A 27,071-nucleotide genomic window follows, 5' to 3' on the forward strand; every position below is an offset into this window, starting at 1 on the left:
AGCAGTGCAGCACCCCCTCAGTACTGCACTAAAAGAGTCGATCCAGTTTCAGAGCTCAAATGCTAGAGCAGGGTGTGAACCCACAGTGCCAAGAACACTACCTACTCTAAATTCTATCAGATATCCTGTCCAGCTGTCCGCTATTTTAAAGATGGGACAGCCCCGTTTAAAGAGTTGCTACTTTTTGTAAAACAGAAAAAAAATAAAGATTGTATCTTGGCCCAGATCTCCTGTTCCTGGTGAGGGGTGGGGGTTTGGACCCAGGCAGTACCCCGGAGGATGCGCTGCACCGACCCACACTCCGGAGGTATCCCAGGGAAGGATCCCATGGGAATTACCCAGGATGTTTCAACTTCCGAGGAGCAATTAACCTGCGCCTGGAACCCTCTGAAACTCCGATTTAAATTTCAGACTTTAGATGGCTCCGACTCTCCGAGCAGAATAGTTTCCCAGGAAAGGTTTGAAGGATCAAATCAAATTCTAACTCCTAGGAAAATTATTCTACTGACACCCCCCCCAACTCCTTGACTATTCCTCTTGACCATCCCTTCTACCCCACTGTGCACCTAACTTTACCCCCACCCCCCAACTGCCCCCCTGACCATCCAACTATCCTCTCACTTCCCGGAGCAACTGGCACCGCCTCCCCCATCTCTGACTATCCCGGTGACCACCCCTGACTATCTCTCTGACCAGCCGAACCGCCTCCCACCCACACTGACCACCTGCCCCCACCCTCACCCCCTATCTACCCACAACCACCCAACTCTCCCATCCCCTGACCAGGTCTTGCTGACCACCTAACACCTTCACCTGCCGACAACCTCCCCAGCGTTCGACTAGCTCCCCAACCCCTGACTACCTGTCAACCCCTCGACTGATCATCCCATTGGCCTCGCTCTGCATCACAAACCAGCTGTCCAGCCAACTGAGCTAAACCGGCCCCCAAAGATAAACAACGTAGTCGGCAGGATGTAGAGGAGCAGAGTGGCAATGCAAGGTCGCTCCTCGGGAGATTCGGCTCAATGTGTTGCAGTGAAATTCCATACCCATTGTTGAATGGGGACTAATAAAATCTCTTGAGTCTATACAGTGCTGTATCTGACCTTGTGAACATATGTGAACAATGATGGGCAGGGGCAGGCCCATTGATTCTCCCAGCTTATCGCTCACAACTGCAGTGCCCAATGTGTCATTATAGAGACATTCTCCCCCCCACCCGAAGCTCAAGTCATTTTTGGGAGTGGCGAAAAGACAGATTAAAACCCCAGTCCAATTAGGTGGAGGGCTGAAACATGATAACTTCTTCTTGGGTCTCGCCATTCGACCAAATTAAGTTTTCGAAATCAGTCGGGTTTAACGTTACACCGCACCTACATTTAGTAAGAGGTGAATCCCGCTCCTGCTTGACCGATCAGGACCAGCTATTCCTTGAAGAGTTACGTTGGTTGTTCCTGGCGTTCTGTGAAAACCGTTGAAGAAATGGCCTATCTGCTGGCAGTGAGGGAGGAGGATAGCTTTGAAATCTAAATTTGTCCCCTTGTCTTAGCGCAAAACCAAATAAGAGCAACCGTGAGCACAGCCCAGTCCATTAAAGGCACACACATTCTGCCGGAGCGACACAGCTGGCTCTTTGTATAAAGTGAAAGAAAAAAGGGTTTACTGGACTGTCAATATAAATCAGTGATAATTCCGCAAAATAATTCTTTAGCTTTACACACAGCTCTACATAGATGCCTCCCAATAGGAAATTTTCCAGTGTCTGCATCATAAATTACGAGTTATTACTGTTGAATTGCGATGTGTTATCCGGGCCCAACTCGTCGCTAATGCAGATTTTCTGTGGTTTTGTATGATATGGATGTCAGATACTCTTCAAAGCATAGATATCTGCTTTTCAGGTGCCTTAACTTGCTGCCATTCAAAGAAAATTATTGCCGCATTCAGCTGCAAAAGAGACAGGGTATAAAGGTTGTTTGGGCAATGGTCCTGTAATTCTGGGAACTGGATTTGAATCCAGCTCAGATTATGGAAAGAAGCATTGAGCAGCGGCTTAGTGCCAGCACTCTTCCTCCTCTGAGTCAGAACGACGTGTGTTCAAGTCCTGCTCCAGAGACTTAAGCACAGGAACAGGTTTGGGCCCCATATCTAAGGAAGGGTGTGCTGGCCTTGGAAAGGGTCCAGAAGAGGTTCACAAGAATGATCCCTGGAATGAAGAGCTTCTTGTTGTATGAGGAATGGTTGAGGACTCTGGGTCTGTACTCGTTAGAGTTCAGAAGGATGAGGGGGATCTTATTGAAACTTACAGGATACTGCGAGGCCTGGATAGAGTGGACATAGAGAGGATGTTTCCACTTGTAGGAAAAACTAGAACCAGAGGACACAATCTCAGACTGAAGGGACGATCCTTTAAAACTGAGATGAGGAAGAATTTCTTCAGCCAGAGGGTGGTGAATCTGTGGAACTCTTTGCCGCAGAAGGCTGTGGAGGCCAAATCACTGAGTGCCTTTAAGTCAGAGATAGATAGTTTCTTGATTAATGAGGGGATCAGGGTTTATGGGGAGAAGGCAGGAGAATGGAGATGAGAAAAATATCAGCCATGATTGAATGGCAGAGCAGACTCGATGGGCCGAGTGGCCTAATTCTGCTCCTATGTCTTATGGTCTTATGGAACCTCAGCTCCATTGCAGCCGAGGGAGAGCTGCGTTGTCGGAGAAGAGCGAGCGAGTTCTCCCCAACGTCTTGGACAATATCCCTCAACTAATATAGCTAGAAACAAAACCCCAAATGATCTAGTCATTATCACACAGATATCAATGGAATAAATGACCAGACAATCACCCTTTGTGCTATTGGTTGGGGAATCAGTATTGACTAGGAAGAGCTCCCTGGGTCTCACCTTGATATATGACCCATTTTTCAATGCAACCCTTCCTCAGTGACTGTACTGAAGTATCAGCCGAGATGGTGTGCTCAAGCCTTGGAGGTGGGCCTGGACCTCAAGGTGTTCTAACTCACAGAGTGGAGTGTTGCCCTCTAAGCCACAACTCTTATTGACGAGCGTTCGGCATGAGGGTGGTACTAGTGGGTGGGAAGTCTCCTCTATATGCTAGCTGTGTAGGCTCCATGTGGAAAGAGTTAGGGAGGCGATGGACTCTCACTGTTGCTCCCAATCCAGCACTAATTTGCAATCTGATGCAGGGCCACCAGGAGAAGAGAGATTGACAGAGGTTGGGGACCAGCTGTTGGCAGCAGCTGTCACATTCCTAGTTGATAGTACTTTGTTGGCTGCCAGTGGATTTTTAAATTCCTTACCAAATGCCGCCAACTTAACATGGGCGGTCTGCACACATTCTTTATAAAAAGGGAGTTTTGCTATCGAGTGTCTATGTGGACATTGGGGTGGATGGTGGAAACATGCAGCTACAGTAAGTTGTTGTGATTTGAATGTGCTGCCCATAAGTGTGATGAAAGCAAGTTCGATAATAACTTTACAACAGGATTTTGATAAAACTTGAAGGGCGGGGGGACACAAAAATTACTGGGCTATGGGGGAAGTGCAGGAGAGTGGGGTGATGGGCTAGCCTGTGATGGGATGAATAGCCTCCCTCTGAGCTGTAATTTTCAATCATTCAAGGCTTGAATCGCACTGTCCGTTTCTTCCCTTTGCATTGGGCAAGTTCTGTTTTGACTTGTTGCTGGCGCAACATGCAAGCAGGGTGAAACCGCCAGCCTCCTCTACCATCACAGTCTGGAGGAAATGTTGCATTCTGCTTGAACTCCCGTGCCAAGTTTATGGTCATAACTGTACCTATGTCCCATTAAAACGCACGAAAATGGGATTCAAAGCAGCCGCCATATGTTGAAGGAACTTCATCTTGCCACATGCGTGCAGTGGATTTCTTCAATGTAAATTCAGAGAGTTTGAAATCATGTAAAAAAAATAAATAAATAAATGTGTATGAAAATGCTTACAAGGCCCTCAGGTACATTTTATTAGAACAGAATTCAGGACCCTATTCTTGCCTCAAAATTAGTTTTCCAATGTCCAGCCGTGAAACGTGAACTGTTTCAAATTAATAGCCTCAGGAAATACACGGATGATATATGTTGGGTGAATTCAAGCTGCAATTCTGGATGATCACGCATAAAGGATGTTATATTACGTGATTGTAATACGCCGTTACTCTTTTGCCTACTTCCAGAATGGTCTGATGGTTGTAGTTCAACAAAACTAGCAGTCTTCAATGTAAAGCAAATAACATTTAATGAGTAACGAATATAAATACTAATGAGTTCGTTCACTCTTCACACAACTATAAATAAGGATAAAGTAAATCAGAAGTATTAACTATGTTTAACTACACGTGCCAACTAAGCTATATCTCTCTAACGCTCTGTTCTCTAGTCACTCCTGGTTCGAAGAGGCGGGAAGATCCTCTGAGTTCAGTTTACATACATGGATCTAGTGCTGCCATCTAGTGGTTGTCTAACACTATGATACAGTTGTTAACCCTTTGCATACCAGCAGATATACAGATCACCACAAAGGATAATCCTGGAATCTCAAATCATGAGGCATTAGATTTGCTGCCTGTGACTAGGTTCACAGGCAACCTCTGATATTCGGAGTTTGTGTTGTAATTCACTTGGGCCTGTTGTCGTCTGGAGCTACAGATAGTGATGGCGGAGGCTTCGACATTCTTTCCATCACATGGCTGACCAGGAAACTCTGCTGCTCTTACCATTGGCGTGTCTTGAAGGATTTGCAGGTCGACACTCAACCTGTCTGATTGTGTCACGGACACAACTTCCTTGACCATTAAGTCCTGGGGTGGGCCTTGGGCCCAGAGCTTCTGGGGCAGAGGCCAGGACAAACAAAGGACAAAGAAAAGTACAGCACAGGAACAGGCACAAAGTGCAAACAATACTGTCGCAAAAGGTTCCTTAAGAAACTGAAAAGGGGTGGATATAATACTGATAAATAATCAATAATCAGCCTTGAGGGCAGCACAGTAGCACAAGTGGATAGCACTGTGGTTTCACAGCACCAGGGTCCCAGGTTCGATTCCCCGCTGGGTCACTGTCTGTGCGGAGTCTGCACGTTCTCCCCGTGTCTGCGTGGGTTTCCTCCGGGTGCTCCGGTTTCCTCCCACAGTCCAAAGATGTGCAGGTTAGGTGGATTAGCCATGATAAATTGTCCTGAGTGTCCAAAAAGGTTAGGAGGAGTTATTGGGTTACGTGGATAGGGTGGAAGTGAGGGCTTATGTGGGTTGGTGCAGACTCGATGGGCCGAATGGCCTCCTTCTGCAATGCATGTTCTATGTTCTCATTCAGGAGTCAGCCATAACCACAATCAATATTCAATTGCCAGCCTCATTCAACTGTCAACACCCAATGTAATTCAATAACCAATCACTCGCTTTCTGCAATAATTAATCATCTGCCTTATTGAATAGTTAATTTCCAACCTCATTCAGCCATCACTCATGACCTATATTCAATAATCGATCAGCACCCATATTCACGAATCAATCAGTGCTTATATCCAAAGATCAGTCACAGCCAGTATTCAGTAATAAATCCGGTGTCCCTGTCAGTCGTTGAGATGAAGCTAGTTTGGAAAACAAGCCATAATATTCTACCTTCCCGGCCGCGGGTCCATGGAGTACCTTTCTGTTGGCTCTTGATGTTTTGTTTTAATAGCTTATGTATGTGGAACCATCTGAGATATTTGGCGCAGTACACTTTACTTTCTGTCCATGTGGAATGTGAATTAGTAACAGCGGGGTCTGCATAACGTCAGACTTGTAGCTACTTTATGAGTTTGGGAGTAATCCCTGTGAAGCTGGGGCATCATTAGAATATTGAAAGAGCTTAGTTTAATCTTCGTCATCACTTCCCAGTGAGTGAGGTGGGGGCTGATGCAAACCACTTTTACGGTCGGTTCCAGTTCCAAGGGCGTCTGATAGGTGAGCAGGAATGGAAAATGCAGTTTGTTTTCTACGGCAGGACGATCTGTAAGCCCAATATGAGCCAAATAGTTTTAACTCTGTACCTCTGACTGTTACGTTTCATCTGTGGCTCAGATTTGACAATGTTCTTCCATATAACCGGTTGTGTACCATCTGTTACAGCTGCAGTTTATCACACGCATAACAGGTTAACAGGGCTCGATCTAAAGCAGGTGACCTAGCTAAAGCAATTGTGACAATGATCGTCACGCTGAGGATCTCATTTTCAACAACTGTCGCTCTCTCTTGCATTAAAGCAATGATGGGAGGTTGTCCCCTGTGATCTCACACTTGCCCCCATGTGGGAAGATACTTGCTACCTGGAGTGGCATTTTATTCCAACAAAATCCCATATTCGGTCAACGGGGCACATTTGCTGTTTTGCTACGAATACTGATTTTCATTGTTCTACTTGGTTGAGTTACTGGTTATTGACCCAATGGTCACCAGTGAAGCTCCTTCACTGTCGAATCATCTGAAGGGATCGGTGGTGCAAGATGAGTATTCGTTCTAGTTTTGCGGCAAATTCCCCTTTGGGCCCTGTGCATCCTCAATTTCCTCACAAAAGCAGTGGAACAGATGCAGATAGCGTGACATCAGCTGAAAGTATCCCTCTGGAGCACATCCGCTTCCTGCCATGGTTATCATCTATACCAGCTGTGCCTTTGCTGACTTTCATGAAAAACAAAATGTAAAAAAACGGAGACTGCTTGCAATCTTCATGCAGATAGGTGGATTGCATTTATTATCATGGATGTAGGACACACACTTTTTAGTAAGGAAATAGAACACACACATGACAAAAGTGGAAAGGCAAACATCTGGGATGTTATAAACCATTGCCGAGGTTCATCAACGTGCAACTCCATGGAGTAGTGAGCTACAGGTCCTCCATTTCCTGTTTAACCAACGCAGTGAACTGATCTTTGATGTGAGGCAAATCGAGGGAGGAAATGGAGCTTGGAGATGTGGGTTGCCAATCATCAAGGATTATCCTGGAGTCTCCGGGAGCTGAGGATAATCCTCAGGGTGCTACTGACGGTTATCTGTTTTCAAAAAAGAACCTCTTCAAAATGTTCTTTGAACCCTTTCATTATTAGCTCAAAAAAAATTGGACTTTGGTGCGGGGATGGGGGAGGTGGGGGGGGGGGGGGGGGGGGGGGAATCGTTTCACTGAACTCGACAAACATCCAGTCAGGTTGTGCGACGTCTGTTGACTTGTCATTTAGATTGGGTAGGATGTGCGCCATAAGGGTGGACATGTTGGTGGTTAATGGTGGAGGTAGGCTAGTAGGAGGTCATATGATCAAACCTCCAGGGTCAATTTTCTCAAGGTTATAGTGTCCTTTGTCTTAACCTGGTGCTGTAGGATACTGGCAGCCTTGAATTAAGAGAGTGATAGATGCAAAAGGCGTGGTTTTCTGCGCAACCCACCATGTGTTTGGCGGTAGCAGAGACAGCACTCCATTGGCCGGCGGTGTGGGATCTTCCGGACCCGCTGTTGTCAATGCGGTTTCCCATTGAAGGCGCCCCTCACCCTCGGGAACCCCCCCCCGGTGCAGTGCATCATCATCGGGACTGAAAATTTCGCTGGCGCAAACGGATGGAAAATCCGGGACATAGAATCATTGCGTCACAGAAGGAGGGTGTTTGGCTTGTTAAATCCATGCCTGTTCTCTGTAGAGCAATGCCATTGCCCTTCTCTATGTCCCTAGCCCTGCAACTTCTCCCCCCAAGCGCTCATCAAATCTCCTTTTGAAATCACCGATTGTCTTTGTTTCCAACATCCCTGTGGGGAGGGTGTTCTAGGTCATGAGCACTCACTGCGTCAAGAAAGATCACCCCCTGTATCTCATGCCGAGAAGCTTTCATCTCCACCCACTTTGTGGCATTAGCTAATGGCAAGAACCTTTCTTTGTCTATCTTATCAGAACCTGTCATAGTTTTGTACATCTCCGTAAGATCTCTCCTCAACCTTCGTTGTACCCCAGTTTGACATGTGGACCTTTGCTATGGCACAGTTGGTAGCTCTCTCACCTCTGTGCCAGAGGATGCAAGTTTGAGTTCCAGTTCAGAGACTTCAGCTCAAAATCTAGTCAGACACTCCCTGTGCAGTACTGAGGAAATGCTGCACTATCAGTGTCTTGTGATATGAAGTAAACAGAGGCCTTCTCGGTTAGATGTAAAAGATCGCACAGGGTTATTTTGAACCAGGGCAGGTGAAATCAACCCAGCATCCGGGATAATATTTATCCCTCGGACACCATCACCAAAACATTGGTTGATCAATGTTGCTTGTGGGAGCTGGCTGTGCACAAATTGGCTGTGGCATTTACCCACCAGTGACTCCTCCGCCTTCAGGTACCATGCCCTAAGAGGGCATTGGTGACCATGGACTTCCATTGAATTGGTCCAGGATCATGCTTGGCAAAGTACTGCAATAGTTTGCCGTTGCATTCTGCAAGGGATTGGAGGCCCCCCAGGTGTATGCCCTCTGGGCACAGTGGTACCCTGGCACTGTTGGTGCCACCTGGGCACTCTTGGGAGGGGGGGGGGGGGGGGGACCCTCATCACCTGTGGCCAGGTGCATTGGAAGAATTTACAGGCAGATAATCAACCTACAAGAGTGACTATACTTCAGAAAATCCTTCATTGGCTCCAAAGCACTTTGGGGGCATCTTGAGGACATGGAAGGCGCTACATAAATGCAAGTCTTTTATCAAAAGGGAAAGAGAAAGTTGGAGGAGGGGGACAGAAAAACATAACTGTGCATTTATGCTGCAAGGGAGATTAAACACAAGGAAATGCACGTAATCCCTACTTGAGTACTGAATGTGGAAAGAGGTGTAAAAAGTTATGTCGCCTTCTCTTTTTGTATGAAGTGGTCTGCGAGCTACTGAATGGGGTAATCCCTTCTCCCATAATTAGATCAGTCTTAATTGACCTTTCTTGCCGCTTAATTGGGCTCACAACATGCTAATTACCCTGTCAGATGAAAGAAGCCCAGGAGAAGCAGCCAGTGTGGGAACGTGAGAGAGCTTTTATGAAGGGGAAGCCATTCAGAGCTTTAGACTAGGATGCTGGCAAACAAAACAGCTCTGTGTTTCTCTGTGCCTGTGTATGTATGGAAGCTTTGAAGGATAGTTGATGTCCGCCCATAACTGGTGAAATAATGAAAGGAACAGATTGAATACCATGTTTAAAGCACAATGGCTTCTCCTGAACGACTGCTAAACTGAGGTAAAATCAAATCCTCAAGTTGGTCGGTGTGCTTCCCTTTTCTTCCATCATCCCCAGAACCGTGAGGTAAATGAAAACATCTGGTGAAGTTAGATTGATGGGGAATTACAACAAGGGCCTTCATTTGTGCCATTTCTCATTAATGAAACCACTCTGGGCTTGACCTATCCGAATGGAGTAAGAAGTCTTACAACACCAGGTTAAGGTCCAACAGGTTTGTTTCAAACACTAGCTTTCGGAGCACAGCTCCTTCCTGACCTGAGGAAGGAGCTGTGCTCCGAAAGCTATCGTTTGAAACAAACCGGTTGGACTTTAACCCGGTGTTGTTGGACTTCTTACAGTCCAATGCCGGCATCTCCACATCATGGCTACCCGAATGGAGGAGTCCCGTCGTGCGCGAGATCAGCTGGGTGTTTCACGGTGCTCGGAATGCCGGGAAACACCCCGCTATCTAATTCCTATTCGGGTAGATCGCTGGCCTCAGTGGGGAACTCCCTATCAAATCCTTTAATCATCTTAAACATCTCAATTAAATCACTCCCTAATCTTCTAAACTCAATGGGATAAAGATCTATGAAACATGTCCTCATAATTTAACCGTTTTCGCCCCAGCATCGTTCAGGTGAATCTGTCTTACACCCCTCGTCATCTTTCCTCAGGCGCGGGGCCTATTGTTTTTTCATTCTTTTACGTTGTAACCAAACAACATTTCTGAAACTTTCTGGATTGTCTCTGGGTTTTAATGTCCTGCCTTCCTACCTAGAGTCATGGAGTTTTACAGCACAGAAAGAGGATCTGCAGCCCATCGTGTCAAACCTGACCGGTGCGTCAGGCCTGATGTGGTCTACATGTCTAGTCTTCTTTGCAGAGTTGACTCACAGACTAGGGGTGGGCACTCAATAAACCATTGCCAACCTTGCCCAAATCCCAGGAAACCTCCTTTCCATACCTCTTGTTTTCAATCCAACCGTCAAGGAAGCAAAGTACTGTACACACCCCTGTCAGCATCAATGGGGCCGAGGTGGAGATGGTTAGCAGTTTCAAATTCCTTGGGGTGCACATCTCCAAAAATCTGTCCTGGTCCACCCACGTCGACGCTACCACCAAGAAAGCAGAACAGCGCCTTTACTTCCACAGGAAACTAAGGAAATTCGGCATGTCCACATTAACCCTTACCAACTTTTACAGATGCACCATAGGATCCTATCGGGCTGCATCACAGCCTGGTATGGCAACTGCTCAGCCCAGAACCGCAAGAAACTTCAGAGAGTCGTGAACACCGCCCAGTCCATCACACGAACCTGCCTCCCATCCATTGACTCCATCTACACCTCCCGCTGCCTGGGGAAAGCGGGCAGCATAATCAAAGATCCCTCCCACCCGGCTTACTCACTCTTCCAACTTCTTCCATCGGGCAGGAGATACAGAAGTCTGAGAACACGCATGAACAGACTCAAAAACAGCTTCTTCCCCACTGTCACCAGACTCCTAAATGACCCTCTTATGGACTGACTTCATTAACACTACACCCTGTATGCTTCATTCGGTGCCAGTGCTTATGTAGTTACATTGTATACCTTATGTTGCCCTATTATGTATTTTCTTTTATTCCCTTTTCTTCCCATGTACTTAATGATCTGTTGAGCTGCTCGTAGAAAAATACTTTTCACTGTACCTCGGTACACGTGACAATAAACAAATCCAATCCAATCCAATCCCTGCCTGGCTCCTTCCAGTTAGATCCATTCATTTAAGAAATGGCAGGGGGGGGGTAGCGGTGGGAGGGGGGGAGCGGGGTAGCAGCTTTTCCTAGGATCTGACCTGTGCAAGTGTTGCCAACCTTTCGGGATTGTCTCTGAGAATTGAGGATTGAACTCCCGGAGGGAAAGACAGGAGGTGAATCTGGATCAGGAAAAGGAAATGGAGTGATTTTCTTCGAATACTTCCATTTATTAGTTCTAAAATATTGAAGATGGGAGGGGTAGAAAAAGGCAGTTTGATCGAGAGTCACGACTTTTCCAGTCGGATAATGAAGAGTCTGTTTGCTTTCTTATTGGGTTCAGGTGGAGGTGGGTCCCTTGGGCAACCAATGTTGCGGGGGGCGGGGGGTCATGTGACGAAACCTGAAGGATTAGGCCCACCCAAAGTTGATGATCTCCACCTGTGCACCGGGAGCGCTTGAGGCAACAGGCGGAAAATTTTCAATTTGTTGCCCACCGAGCAGCCGATAAAAATGGAATTTCTTTAAAAACTTTCATAAAAGGGAAACCCATCCACTGACACTTGAAGGCGCTCAGCTCACGTCAGTACCTTTGGTCACCGAGGAGACGGCTGCTGTTTACTTGCACAGGCAGTGCATGGTTTTGACATTGAACAGCAGAAACGTTGCTCCGGAGACAAAAAGGCGATTGTGCAGCTCAAGAATGTCTGTGCTGGGTTACCTTACCCGATTGTGAAGTATCCGTCACGTTGATAAGAGTGAAAGAAAAAACGTTTTAGTTAAACAATTCTGAGGGTAACCGCGATCAGGTTCAGTACTAACGAGAACTCTCAGCAAACCTATTGTGTGGTTGATAACATATCTTCCCCCTCAGGTGCATAGCTGCCAAGTGAACGTCAGGCTGTGAATGACTGTTATTTAAGGAACTGAGTGATAGCAAAGTGCAGACATTGCGACATGATGTCGCGATCGGGCTGTGCTGTCACTTGCTTATTTATTTCCTTTTGTGGAACCTGAGAATCGCTGGCTAGGCCAGCATTTACTGCTCGTCTCTCATTGTCGTTGAGAAGGTGGCGGTGAGCGCCCTTCTCGAACCTCTGCTGCATTCCATCTGGCGTGGGTACACCCACTGTGCTGTTAGGAAGGGAGTCCCAGGATTGTGACTCCGAGACACGGAAGGAACGGCGATAAAGTTGCAGGTCCAGATGGTGTGTGGCTTGGTGGGGAAGCTGCAGGTGGGGGAGCTCCCATGCATCTGCTACCCTTGGCCTTCTAGTTGGTAGAGGGCATGGCTTTGGTACTTGCTGTTGGAAGGTGCCGTTGAAGAAGGCTTGGCGAGTTGCTGCAGTGCATCTTGTATATGGTACACGTACAAACATACAAATTAGGAGCAGGAGTAGGCCACTCGGCCCCTCGAGTCTGCTCTGCCACTCAATACAATTATGGCTGATCTACTTTTAACCTCATGAGGCAACCCGTTCATTCCAGGTTTTAGTCTAATAAGCCTTCTCTGAACTGCTTCCAATGCATTTGCATCCTTCGAAAATAAGGTGACTAATACTGTGTACATGGGTCCAAACGGGATCTCACCAAAACATACTCTCCCTTTATTGGTATTCAATTCCCCTCGCAATAATGATAACATTCTATTAGCTTTGCTAATTACTTGCCGCACCTGCAGACTAACCTTAAGCGATTCATGCACTAGAACACCCAGATCCCTCCACATCGCCGAGCTCTGCAATCTCTCACCATTTAGATCATTTGCTGATCTTTTATTCTTCCTGCCAAAATGGACAACCTCAACACCATCTAGGATAAAGCAACCCCCTTAACCGATCTATATCATTTGTTGCCTCAAATTGCAACCTCTGAGCACCAGTGGTGTAGGCAGTGAATGTTTAAGGAGGCGGCTTTGCCCTGGATGGTGTTGAGCTTCTTAGGTCACTGAACATATTTAAGAAGGAAATAGATAGATTTCTAGAGTCTGAAGGCGTCAAGGGGTGTGGGGAGAGTGCAGGAGGATGGCATTCAGGTGGAGGATCAGCCATGATCATATTGAATGGTGGAGCAGGCTCGAAGGGCTGAATGGCCTCCTCCTGCTCCTATTTTCCATGTTTACACCACTTATTTTGTGTTTGCTGCGATAATATATGTGGCAAAAAGGGCCACATTGTTGAAGCATGCTGGGCACAGCAAACCACGCCAACACCCAAGGTGTGTAAGAGAAAATACACATCGAAGTAGACTAGTCATGTCTATAAGTTAATAGATAAAGTTTAAGACACCTCAGGAGATGACATCCTCGAATAACTTCAAGAGCTGAAACGAGGTAGTGCGACATGGCCGATATATCCCGGGAGAGTCCTCTCTCATCCTGCCCACAATGGACGGGACCAAGCTCTTGTGTCTAAGTAGGGGGTCCCTGTGAGGGATTGGGGGATCTCCCTATTACAGGGGTCTCTGAATGGTGGGGGGGGGGGTCTGGTAGAGGAGGCAACGGACAGGCAGTGTATTGTAAGGGGTGGGGGGGGGGGGGTGGGGGGCCCTCTGATGGGCTCGGATGGTCCTGGCGTGGTGGACCTTACGGTGGGCCCCGGCCGCGGGGACAGAAGAATCACGGAGGGTCGGGTCATAGGCCACCGGGCCTGCTAAATGGATGCAAATGGGTCCTCATTCGTGTTGCCAGTGTGGGCGGGGGGGGGGGGTTCAGAGCATTGCGACTGGGTCGGCACTTGGCATCGAACCCGATTTTGCCTCAACGCCCAATTCTCTGTCCCATTCAAGGAATGCGATCCGGGCTTCCTGTGATGGAGAATCCTGCCCTAAGTGATGACTCCAGGACTGAATTGCATGTGGTTCACATTCCCGTTGGGGGCGCTATTTCTGGAGCAACTCGGGACAACACTCTGCTGGTGCAAATTCCATTGCAAATCCCAGCCCAGCGGGCGTTCTAACCGCTGGGGCTGGAGGTAGCGTCAAAAAGCCTGGCCTTTGTTTTGCGCTGCACTGACCACACATTCACTGCAAACACCAAGATGGCACAGAGAAAACCTGCCCCCCGAGGTCGGGGGTCCGAGGTGGACCCATATCTCCATGCCAGTTTGGAGCAGAGGATACTCTCTTCCCCAGTGTGGGCTGCAGACTCAAACCTACCCTCCCGAACAGCGCCTGGGAGGTGGTGGCAGAGGCAGTCAGTGCTGCCAATCTCACCAGGAGGAGACAGCTGGTGATCAGGAGGGGTGAGGGTCACTGGTGAGTCCCCTGCCCTGAGAGGGGCAAATGACCAGGGAGCGTTCTATAGGCTGCAGTCCTCTGGTTGCTGTGAGCTCTGCTGATCCACTGCTTCCTCTGCAATGGGGCAGCGCTTCTGACGAGTGCCAACACCTGGTGGGCTCCTGATTGAGCTTGGCCCTTGATGATAGAGCTGAGGTATGAGGGTCTCCAGAGGTGTAGCCTGTGTGGGCTCCCAGAAGACGAGAGACTTTTAAAGGACTCAGTAGTGAGAGCAGCCAGGAGCCTTTAGGTAGAACCAAAGGGGTGCATTTAAAAGTCAAACTGCAGCAATGGCGGTCTGAGCCAGGCGCAAAGGTCATTATCAGAGCAGGCAGCATGCTAGCGCAGTGGTTAGCACAGTTGCGTCACAGCACCAGGGTCCCAGGTTCGATTCCAGCTTGGGTCACTGTCTGTGTGGAGTTTGCACGTTCTCCCCGTGTCTGCGTGGGTTTCCTCCGGGTGCTCCGGTTTCCTCCCACAGTCCAAAGATGTGCAGGCTAGGTGGATTGGCCATGATAAATTGTCCTGAGTGTCCAAAAAGATTGGGTGGGATTACGGGGATAGGATGGAGGTGTGGGGATGGGGTGGAGGTATGGGCTTCGGTAGGGTGCTCTTTCCAAGTGCCAATGCAGACTCGATGGGCCGAATTGCCTCTTTCTGCTCTGTAAATTCTATGATCCTATAATGGCCACCAGCGAGGGACCGGAGCATGGCCCCCAAATCGGCGCTGGGCGCGGACCTCGATTTTGGCCGGACGCCCGATTCTCCGAGTATGAGTTTGTGGCGTCGCAGGGTGGAGAATTTCGCCCATAGTTTCAAGTGGCTGAAGGAGCATAAACCAGAGGGCACAGATTTGAGGCTATTGGTAAAAGAAGAGAGGTAACAAGGTAGAATTATTAATGGTTAGGATTTGGAATCACCGATAGGGTTGTTGGTACAGTAACCTCCAAAAGCGAATTGGGTGAATAATGGAAGGAAAAAAGAAGAGGGATAGAGAGAGGGAAGAATGTGGGATCGGCTGGTTTGCTCTTCGAAATACTCAATGAGCTGGTTCGACTCCTGTTGTGTGTATTATTTGCGGTGATCAATTAGTTGGTGTTTGGTTGTGTTTATCTGGTAACTGTTCTCTGAACTCTGATTAGTTAAGCCTGGGTGTGGTTGGAAAGAGAAACTAAACTATAAACAATCTGCTGTAAATATGAGAGTAAACAGATTAAAGCATCGAATAAAACTCTTAGTGAATCATCTCTGCATATCTCTGTGGCATAAAACACCAAACTATTCTATGACTCCTTTGCATAGGCATCAAAAATGACTTGGGCCAGTAAATGGCCTCCATTTTATCTTGTTGATCACGTTGACATGAAAAAGTAACCTTGGGGAGGCGGAGGCACAGTGGTATTGTCACTGGACTAGTTTTTTTTAACTTTAAAGTGCCCAATTCTTTTTTTTCCAATTAAGGGGCAATTTAGCGTGGCCAATCCCCCTACCCTGCACATCTTTGGGTTGTGGGGGGTGAGACCCACTCAGACACGGGGAGAATGTGCAAACTCCACATGGCCATTGGCCGGGATCGAACCCGGCTCCACGGCGACATGAGGCAGCAGTGCGTCACTGGACTAGTTAACCAGAGACCCAGAGTCATGTTCTGGTGACACAGGTGCAAATCCCGTCACTGCAGGTGGTGAAATTTGAACTCAACAAAAATCTGGAATTAAAAAGTCCAATGATGACCATGAAACCATTGCCGATTGTCGGAAAAACCCATCTGGTTCACCAATGTCCTTTAGATAAGGAAATCTGCCATCCTTACCCGGGTCGGAGAATCGGCAGGGACGCGGGAAATACGCGCCAAGCCACTCCGGGTCCGGGGTGCAATTCTCCGGCGACCGGAGAATCGGCGGCAATCGCGCCCGTGGAAAGAGGCCCCCGCGGCGACCGGCCGAACTCCTGCCGAGTCCCGCCAGCGTGGTTCCAACCTGGTACCAACCTGCTGTAGGTCTCCGCCATGTTGCGAGGCCCGGAGACGGCAACCGCGTGCATGCGCGGATCCCGCCGGCCATGCAGGGCCCCCTGAAGACCGCTGAATTGCTGGGCCAGGAAGCCCGTTGACACCGGGTTACAGCACTCCGGTGTTGACGCTGGTGTCAACACTAGGCTGGGATTTCGGGGAATCCCGGCCCTGGTCTGGCCTACATGCGACTCCAGGGGCGCGATTCTCTGCTCCCGCGCCGATTGGGAGAATCGCCTGGGTCGCCAAATTTTCCCGCGACGCCGGTCCGACGCCCTCCCGCGATTCACAGAAGCGGCCAGATCGGCACAATCGCGTTTTGCGCGGCGCGGTCCAGTGAATCGCCCGAGACAGCCCGCGATTCTCAGTGCCAGATGGGCCGAGCGGCCTGCCCAAAACAGCGGGTTCACCCTGGCGCCGTCCACACCTGGTCGCTGCCGGCGGGAACAGCACGGCAACGCTGAGAGGGCGGCCTGCTGGGGCGGGAGGGGGGATCCTGCACCGGGGGCGGCCTCAAATGGGGTCTGGCCCGCGATCGGTGCCCACCGATCGTCGGACCGGCCTCTCTTAAGGAGGACCTCCTTTCTTCCGCAGCCCCGCAAGATCCGTCGGACATCTTCTTGCGGGGCGGACGGCAACCACGCATGCGCGGGTGACGCCAGTTATGCGCCTGCCGCGTCATGTATGCGCGTAAATGACGCGGCGCCGCTCCTAGCCCATTTCCGGGCCCTGAATCGGTCGGGGTAGGGGCCGTTTCGCGCCGTCGTGAACCTCAACGGCATTCACGACTGTGCAAACACTCTGTCTCCATTTGCTGGGTGTTCTCACCTTCCCGCGACATGAATCCCAGGTCCCGGTTGAGGCCGCACTCATGTGTGCGGAACTTGGCTATAAGCAGAAGCTTCATGGCGCATTACATTCATCCCCCACCATCTCCACATCATTAATCTTGTAGGTATGATACATTTACAATATGACACATCCCATCATTTGGATCACTGCTGATTAGATAAATAGATGACATGCCGAATCCTTTCGACAGAATCCTCAGTCACTTGCAAAAACATAGTAAAATAAATTTATATTCAATTGTATCTATTGTTTCAGTTTTACAGTGGCTATTGCCACCAAGTATAGGATAGTGCCGTGTGCAGTTTGAAGGGATTGTTTGTAATTCCAGCGATACTAGCCCCTCTCTTAGTCTTTAAGGGACATACTGAATTAAATAACACTCCTATTTTGCTTGATCCTGTCGTACAGAAGTGGACTATTCATAAGTTGCTCTTACACTCGCAAATCAAAAAGTGTCAAATCATAAAAGGAACAACAACACTCCAGTCGCAACCTCTGTTGTGCAGAATCTTTCCCTCGGTCTGAATTACCCAGTTGTTTAATTGCACCATTGAAACATTATTTGGTAGTAATAATTGCGAAATATAAACTTGTGTGGATTATAAAAATGAATTGCTGAGGGTTCCTCATTAATAACTTCTGCTATTACTCTTTTGACATTTATAATTTATTATAAAGTCCTCGGCTGAAGGTTTTCCAGCAAATGGCTTCCGTGGCCTGGGCATTATAGGATTACAGTTACTGGCAGGCAGAGTCCCAGGGTAGTAGTGAATATGAATTGCTACTGTAGGAAAGGATCAGTGTAGGCAGGATAGGGAGGACTCCCGTTACAAGGTCACCAGCCTCATATCCTGTTGGTTCAAAGGTGAATGTATACCTCCGAGACAGAGCCTGCAAACCGTTCACTATTCCAAAAACATGTTGCAGCTAGTAGACCAGAAGAGTTTGAATAGAATGGTACCAGGGATGAGGAACTTCAAAGAGATTGGAGAAGCTGGTTCTCCTTCGAGGAGAGAAGGTTAAAAGGAAGCTTAGTGTGACATTATTAAGGGCTTTGATGGAGTAAATTAAGAGCATCTGGGTGGTGTTTAATTCCCTCTCCTGCGGGCCGAGCTTCCTCGCAGTGGGGAGCCTTTAGTTGGTGTGAGGGTGGCTGGTTGGGACTCTGCTACTTCCCGCCTCCATCCTGATTATGTCAATGGCGGGAAGGCTCCGGGATGGTATTCCTGCCCAATCACCAACTGAGGTCCTTAAATGGCCAATTAATGCTACTCATCCCACTGCCACTGGTATTCACCTCCTGAGATCCATTGGTCATCATAGATGCCAATCATCAGCCAAACTTGCTTCACCTCATCTGATATCAAGTAAAAGCTGAAGGCACTGGATACAGCATAGGCCCTGACAACATCCTGGTTATAGTACTGAAGACTTGTGCTCCAGAAATAGCTGCTACCCTAACTAAGGCTGTTCCAGTACCATTACAATACTGGCAGCCACGTGACAATGTGGAAAATTGCCCAGGACAAATCCAACCCAGTCAATGATCACTCCATCAGTCTACTCTTGATCATTGGCCGAAGTAATGGAAGCTGTCATTAACATACCAAATGGACATATTCAGCAATAACCTGCTCATTGATGGTTTCCATCAGAGCCACACTGATCCCATTACACCCTTGGGCCAAACATGGACAAAAGAGCTGAATTCCAGAGATGAGATGGTAGTGACTGCCGTTGACATCAAGGCAGCATTTGACTGTGGGCGACATCAAGGATCCCGAGCAAAACTGGAGTGAATGAGAATCAGGGGAAAAATACTCTGCTGGTTGGAGCAATACCTGGCGCAAAGGAAGATGGTTGGGGTGGTTGGAGGTCAATCATCTCAGTTCCAGGACAGCACTGCAATAGTTCCTTAGGAGAGTGTCCTAGGCCCGACCATCTTCAGCTGCTTCATCAATGACCTTGCCTCCAACCGAAAAAGTGGGGAAATGTTCAGCACCATTGGCGACTTCTCAGATACTGAAGCTGTCCATACCATGTGCAGCAAGACCTGACCAACTTGCAGTCTTGCCCTGATCAGTAACAAGTAACATTCACACCACACAAGTGCCAGGCCATCACCATTGCCAATGAGAGAATCTAACATCTCACCTTGCTGTACAGCCGCATGGCCATCGCTGAATCCCCTAATATCAACATCCTGGGGATTATTATTGAGTGAAAATAGGAAGATGGTGGTGTAGATGTAATGTCGCTGGGCTAATGTTCCAGTGGCCCAGGCTAATGCTTTGTCGACAGATGTTCAATTCCCACTCTGGCAGCTGATGAATTTTAAATGCAATTAATTAATAAAAGGTCTGGAATTGAAAGCGAGTCTCAGTAACTGTAACCGTGGAACTATCATACAATTGTTGTGATGCATAACCTTTTAGCTTAACCTCTTTGGTTTTGAACCTATTCCTGGTGACCCACCTGGTTCACGAATGTCCGTTCGGATTTCCGTCCGTATCTGGTTTGGCCTGGGATTTCTGTGGTGAGCTCGCCTTTTGACTCCACAAAGCCTGTCCACCACCTATAAGGCACAAGTCAGGAGTGTGATGGAATACTCCCCACTTACCTGGATGAGTGCAGCTCCAACAGCACTCAAGAAGCTCGACCCCATCCAGGACGAAGCAGTCCCGCTTGATTAGCACCCCTTCCACAAGCATTCACTTGCTCCACCACCGGCACAAAATGGCAGCAGTGTGCCCCATCTACAAGATGCACTGCAGCAACTTAACAAAGCTCCTTTGACAGTACCTTCCAAACCTGTCACCGTTACCATCTGGCAAGGGCAGCAGCTGCACAGGAACACCACCATCGGCAAGTTTTGCTCCCAGCTGCAGACTTGGAACTATCTCGCCGTTCCTTCACTGTCGTTGGTTCAAAACCCTGGAACTCCCTAACAGCAGTGTGGGAGTGCCTACAACACAGAGGCTGCAGCAGGTTCAAGCAGACAGCTCGCCACCACCTTCTCAAAGGAGAATAAAGAATGGACAATAAATACGGGCCTAGCCAATGACCCTTACACCCCATGAAAGAATAAAGAAGAAATTGACTATGATACTCCAGCTGAGGCCTAACCAGTGAGTTCTGAAGATTTTGCGTCACATTATTTACTTTGTATTCAACCGTTGATGACCAGATGTCGATATTTTATTTAAGGCCTAACTGTATGAAGACTCGAGAGCACCTTCTAGGTAGTAAACACGAGATTATTGTAGTCATAGGAAACAGCCGCCGTGACGGCGTACACACAATCAGTCCCCGTCGGGGTTACCAGAATGCCGGTCCCTATCTGGGCCGGCATTTACATGGCAACGGTAACGGGCCGCAGCTGGACAGGCCTCGCCCGCGAGTGGCGAAGCTCATGTTCCACGAGTCCCATGGGGAGATTGATTAGGGAGTTCCCAAGGGCATCATGAGGGTAATGCAGCATGCTGTTGGTTTTACGGTGGGCCCCGATCGCAGGCCAGGACTCGGAGCCGCCCCCCCCCCCCCACCCCCCGTAGGCCGCCCCCCGACCCTGCGTGCAGAGTTCCCGCCGGCTGCGACCAGGTGTGGACGGCACCGGCAGGGCTCTGCCTTTTTAAGGGCGGCCGCTCGGCCCATCCCGGGCCGAGAATCGGCGGCACGGCCACGTACAGCGGCCTGCGACCGCGCCGTGCCAAACTGGCGACGGGGCGGCATGGCCCGGTTGCGGGAATTCTCCGGCCAGGCCCCGGGCTGGGAGAATTCCGCCCGTAACGTGGCATAACTTGTTTCTTTTATTGTCCCTCAATGTCTTTTGCCAATTACCAATCTGTCTCCTCTGGTTCCCATCCCTTCTCTGCCAGTTATTGTAATAGAATTCCAACCTACACATTGTTGTTAGTATCCGGTTCATACATCAAAACATACATAGAAAATACAAGCAGGAGGAGGCCATTCAGCCCTTCGCGCCTGCTCCGCCATTCATCGTGATCATGGCTGATCAAGTTCAGTACCCTGACCCCGCCTTCCCCCCTTGATCCCTTTAGCCCCAAGAGTTGTATCTAATTCCTTCATGAAATTACACAACGTTTTGGCCTCCGCTACTTTCTGTGGGAGTGAATTCCACAGATTCACCATGCTCCGGGTGAAGAAATTTCTCCTCACCTCAGTCCTAAAAGATTTACCCCTTATCCTCAAACTATGACCCCCCCCGTTCTGGACTCCCCCACCATCGGGAACATAAGCTTCTATGAGATGTTCTATGTTCTGTTGATGGATGGTAAATACTTTGTAGTTTAAAGTAATGAAGTTAACAGGTGTTGGGTATTGATTCGTTCATTATACTGCGATGTGTTTATTTTTTTTATTGTTTTATTAAAAAAATTTTTTTTTAGAGTACCCAATTAATTTTTTCCAATTGAGGGGCAATTTAGCGTGGCCAGTCCACCTAGCCTGCACATCTTTTGGGTTGTGGGGGCGAAACCCACGCAAACACGGGGAGAATGTGCAAACTCCACACGGACAGTGACCCAGAGCTGTGATCGAACCTGGGACCTCGGCGCCGTGAGGCAGTAGGGCTAACCCACTGCGCCTGAGATGTGTTTATAAAGAAACGTCAGCCAGCACTGGGTGTGAGAGTGTGTGGAGAAGTAAGTTCTGTTATAAATGATTGCTACCAAAAGCAGCCTAGTCTCAGTGCCTTCTTCACAACCAGGGAATGTCTCAAACAATTTTCCCTTCTCTTAAAATAGACAATAATAGAATTGTAGCCAAGCATAAGAATGCAATAAATAGGAGCAGGAATAAGCCATTCGGCTCCTCGGGGCTGGTCCACTATTTAGTACGGCCAAGATCTGATTGTGACCTTAAGTCCACTTTCCTGGGCAGCAGGGTGGCGCAGTGGTTAGCATTGCTGCCTCACAGCGCCGAGGTCCCAGGTTTGATCCCGGCTCTGGGTCACTGTCCGTGTGGAGTTTGCACATTCTCCCCGTGTTTGCGTGGATTTCGCCCTCACAACCCAAAGCTGTGCAGGGTTGGTGGATTGGCCACGCTAAATTGCTCCTTAATTGGAAAAAATTAATTGGGTACTCTAAATTTATTTTTTAAAAAGTCCACTTTCCTGTCTACCTCCATAACCCTTGACCCCTTGTCGATCTAAAAATCTGTCCAACTCAAACTTGAATATATTCAATAACCCGGCCTACACTGGGGAAGGGAATTTCAAACACTAAGGACCCTCTGGGAGTATAAATTCCTCCTTCCCTCCGCCCTAAGTAGGAGAATCTTTTTTTTTAACTGTTTGGCTTTAGTTCTAGATTCCCCCACAAGCGTAAACCTACTCAACCTGTCTTCATTAAACAACCCTCTCATCCTGGGAATTAGCCTAGTGATCCTTCTCTGATCTCCTCTTTAAGTGATGGAGACTAAGGCTGTACATAATTCTCTAGACGTGCCCTGTACCATTGTAGCAAGACTTCCCTCCTTTGTTACCTGGCGCAGTGGTTAGCACTGCTGCCTCATAGTGCCAAGGACCCGGGTTCAATTCCGGCCTCGGGTGACTGTGTGGAGTCTGCACGTTCTCCCCGCGTGTGCGTGGGTTTCCTCCGGGTGCTCCGTTTTCCTCCCACAGTCCGAAGATGTACAGGTTAGGTGGATTGGCCATGCTAAATTGCCCCTCAGTGTCCAGGGATTGCAGGTTAGGTTATGGGGTGGACACGGGAGTGGACACGTATGAACGCTCATTCGGAGGGTCGGTGTAGACTCAGTGGGCCGAATGGCCTCCTTCTGCACTGTAGTGATTCTATGGCACTGTTACGCTGCACTGCTCCAAGCCATGGTAGATAGAATAAATTGCAAACTGGGATGCAAAACAATTTGAAAGTAGGTTAATTATATCTTGGTTTATGAAGCTAATTATCCTTTGAGGTAGAAGCTGATCCAATGCGTTTGTCTTTTCAGACCTGGTTTCTCGAGGTGCTGTCACATACCAGCTGGATTATTCGTGCTGTTACAACACTCTGTTGCTGGATGAAGAGAGAGGCAAATTATTTGTAGGGTCGAAGAACTACCTTATCGCTCTAAATCTGGAGAACATCAGCAAACAGGACAAGCAGGTGACTAAGACTCACATGGGCTATACCTGGCAATTCGGAGGGCTTAACTACTCAGCGTGCTGACCTTCTGAGGGCTGCTGATTAATGAGTTAAAGATTTACGTTGCAATTAGGGAGGTAAAGGGAACAATGAAAACTTCCAAAGGGCAGTAAAAACGTCTCTAACACATGTTGGCAGAACAGCGAGAACGTTTTAATTCAGCTGCTGGGGGAATCTGTTTCAGTAAATCCGTCAACTTTCCCACAACCGTCTTCCTTTTTATTCCCTGCTCGTTTGAAGTCACCTTTTGATTCTTCTTGGCATCTAGATCAATGGGTATCTGGCCCCAATAAGGAAAAAGGAAGTTGAATGACAGGTTACCTTGTTATGTCCTTGGCGTGTATGCTTAAGTACTTCAAGTCAATGGAAGTACTTCAGAAGTGCACTGTTCTGATGTGTGTTAAGCAGTTTTCATTCGGCAGGACTCCAGAAACCTCAATGAGGACAAAGATTAGTCAACCTGTTTTTGGTGGTGGTGGTTGAGGAGGAAGCATTGGCCAGGGATCCGGCAGAACTTCCTGCTCTTTTTTTCCCCCCCACAAATGTTTCCAAATAATCCGTACCTTCCATGACAGGTCCTCAGTTCAACACCTCATCTGAAATATGGTGCTCTCTCTGTCTTGCTCTCTCTATCTTGCTCTCTTTCTCACTATCACGCTGTTGCTATCTCTCTCTCTTGCTCTCTGTTTCTCTCAGTAATGCCCTGATGTGATTGGCTGGATTTATTCCCGAAAAGGGGCTTGAAACCCCATTCTGACTTGGAAATGAGAGCAGTATCAATAGGCCAGGTGACTCCTTTGCCAGGATAATGGTGACTGACTGCTTCGCCAATCTTTTCCTTGACGATGGTTATCGCCCCCATATGCGCAACAGGAATGCCTCTCTATCCTAGACTACCTCTGCATCTTCACAAATCAGCAATGTTAAGAGAGATGAGTCACTGATCTCGGGAGCTGCTCTGTGGGCTCAAAGTTTCCCGTACCGGCCTCCCCGAACAGACGCCGGAATGTGGCGACTAGGGGCTTTTCACAGTAACTTCATTGAAGCCTACTTGTGACAATAAGCGATTATTATTATTAATTAAGAGTGGCATACGGGCTCTTGGCGCTGGAAGGTCAACTAGAGGCCTTCCAAGTTCGAAAGGAACAGCAAACTGGGATGGTGGGTAAGTAAGAGAAAGGGCGTTTAAAGATTTTAAAAATCTTACGTTAAAAAACGTTTTGTTTTCAGGCAGGCCACATGTCTGGGGGGGTGCCGTGGATAGGAGGGCGGGGGCTGGGGCGGTAAGCGGTCGAGTAACACGCCGATGCCCCTGTACTGAGGCAGCCAGATAGAGGCTCGAAGTCTAATACCCGGAGGCCATGTCCATGGCAGTGAAACAGGTCTCCGCTACCTCGAGGAACCCGGAGGCTGACAAGAAATCCCACCTGGCCCCCTTCAACTGGCCTGAAATGGCTCTACGACAGGCAGCCCATCCCCTCAACCTGGTCGCCCCTCCACAAGAATTGCCGAGAGCCAGGATGGAGTTTGGGAACTGGCCATTCCTATTCCAGGGCGGGGGGGGGGGGGGGGGCGGGGGGGGGGGGCTGGAAATGCAGTCCTGTATCTCATTACACCATGTGAAAGGAAGAGTTTGAAAGAGAATGCGATGCATTCCTTTCTAAAAGTGTATTTCCTTACACTTTATGAGTTCTTGGTGTTTCTTATGTCCAAAATGGCAGTCAAATTTGCAATGAGGAACAAACCCTCGTTACAGTTAATTAACCCACGACCTGTCATTTTGGTTCAAGGCTGTGTGGCGTCCATAGACTGGAGGGAGGCTGGGGGAAGGGAGGAATTCCAATAAACCATCATGATTGGCGTTCTCCCTCCTCCTGATCCTAAGGCATGAGGAGACTCCCATTTCTCCTTCCCTGGAATACCGTGCTACCGTTCCACAAGTTAAACAGCTCAGCATTTCACGGCTATCTATCTCTAATTAACTGCTGGCTCTGTGGGGCTGTGGCGGGGCTGAGGCCCTGATGTCTCATTCAGCTGCCGGGCCTGATAAATGAGGATGCATTCCACTCCTAATTAAAGTGATGCTGATAGGCCGCAGTGAGCGCATTCATCTGAATCACCTGACACTCGGCCGGCAAGGCAGCTTCGCAGAGGTCAGGGTTGGTACCAGGCAATATTTCAACAGATTCTGTGCAGAATCTAAACCCCCTCCTTCCTCATTCACTCTTCCTTTTTCTCTCTCTCGCTCTCTCTCTCTCATCTATCGCACCGAGTCTCTGATTTAGTTTTGTAAATTTGCTTTCTCCCTCTCCTCTCCAATCCTCCCTTCCCTCTCTGCCTGAGCTTGGTCTCCCTATCTTTATGTCTGTTTTTTGCTTCAAATTAATCAAGGCACCGTAAAATATTTCAAAGCCGAAACCCCACCTGTTCCAGCAGTTTTGCCAAACAAGATGCGACACCAAACAACTTAAGCCAATATTAGGGCAAATGGACAAAAGCTTGGTCAAAGAGTTGGGTTTTAAGGAACATAGAAAATACAATGCAGATGGAGGCCATTCAGCCCATCGAGTCTGCACCGACCCACTTAAGCCCTCACTTCCAGCCTATCCCCTTAACCGAATAGCCCCTCCTAACCTTTTTTGGTCACTAAGGGCAATTTATCATGGACAATCCACCTAACCTGCACGCCTTTGGACTGTGGGAGGAAACCGGAGCACCCGGAGGAAACCCACGCAGACACGGGGAGGACGTGCAGACTCCGCACAGGCAATGACCCAGCGGGGAATCAAACCTGGGACCCTGGCGTTGTGAAGCCACAGTGCTATCCACTTGTGCTACCGTGCTGCCCCAAAGGAGCGTCTTAAAAGGAGGAAAGTGAGATAGAGAGGCGGGGAGGTGTCGGGAGGGGATTCCAGGCTAATATGTCACGGCTTCCAATAACGGGCTAATTGAAATTGGGGGTGCGCAAGATGCCAGAATTGGAGGAACGCAGAGATCTCAGAATGACGGGTATTATATGGGCACAGAAAGGAGCCATTCGGCCCATCATGCCTGAACTGGCCTTCCCAATGAGCAACTTACTTAGTGCTATTCTCTTACCTTTCCCCCTAGCCCTCTACATTCTTCCATTTCAAATACTTCCCTTTTAAATGTCCTCATTCAGCCTGCCTCCACCACTCTCAGGCACTGAATTCCAAACTTACTGAGTGAAAAGGATTTTTCTCAGATCCCTTTGCTTCTTTCACCAATTATTTAAAATCTGTGCACCCCCCACCTTTCTCGATCCTTTCCGAACCTCTCCAATCTATCCTCATAATTGACGTTCCTCATCATTGAAATCATCCTCGTGAACTCTCCCTCCAATTGCTTCCCATCCTTCCTAAAGTGCAGTACCCAGGAGCAGATGCAATACTCCAGCTAAGGCTGAATTAGTGTCTTCTACAAGTTCAACACAACCTTCTTGCTCTTGTACTCTATGCCCCTATCAATAAAGCCCAGGATATTGTACGATTTATTAATCACTCTCAAGGAATTCTGCACATAGACACCCAGGTTCCTCTTCTCTTGCACCATCTCCCCTGTAACTTTAGAGTTGTACCCTTTAGTTTATATTGTCTCTCTATGTTCTTCCTACCAAAATGAATCACTCCACATTTCCCAACATTGAGCTTGATCTGCCACTTCTCCGTCCATTGCACCAACCTGTCTCAGTCCCTTTGAAGCCCGATACTAACCGTCTCACAGTTCACAATGCTTCCAAGTTTTGTATCGCCTGCCAACTTTGAAATTGT

At 48.4% G+C, this 27,071-nt stretch overlaps 1 protein-coding gene across 5 annotated transcripts in view; it reads left to right on the top strand.

Moving 5' to 3' along the window:
* Positions 1-27,071, top strand: part of sema3b (sema domain, immunoglobulin domain (Ig), short basic domain, secreted, (semaphorin) 3B) — a 421,273-nt gene that overhangs the window by 253,401 nt on the left and 140,801 nt on the right. For all 5 annotated transcript variants that reach the window (XM_072472978.1, XM_072472977.1, XM_072472975.1 and 2 more), the window contains exon 3: positions 23,087-23,241. In XM_072472978.1, the coding sequence (XP_072329079.1) occupies positions 23,087-23,241 (155 nt within the window). The remainder of the gene's footprint in view (positions 1-23,086; positions 23,242-27,071) is intronic.

The sequence above is a fragment of the Scyliorhinus torazame genome, chromosome 13 (assembly GCF_047496885.1).
Source record: "Scyliorhinus torazame isolate Kashiwa2021f chromosome 13, sScyTor2.1, whole genome shotgun sequence".
NCBI classification, from domain to species: domain Eukaryota; kingdom Metazoa; phylum Chordata; class Chondrichthyes; order Carcharhiniformes; family Scyliorhinidae; genus Scyliorhinus; species Scyliorhinus torazame.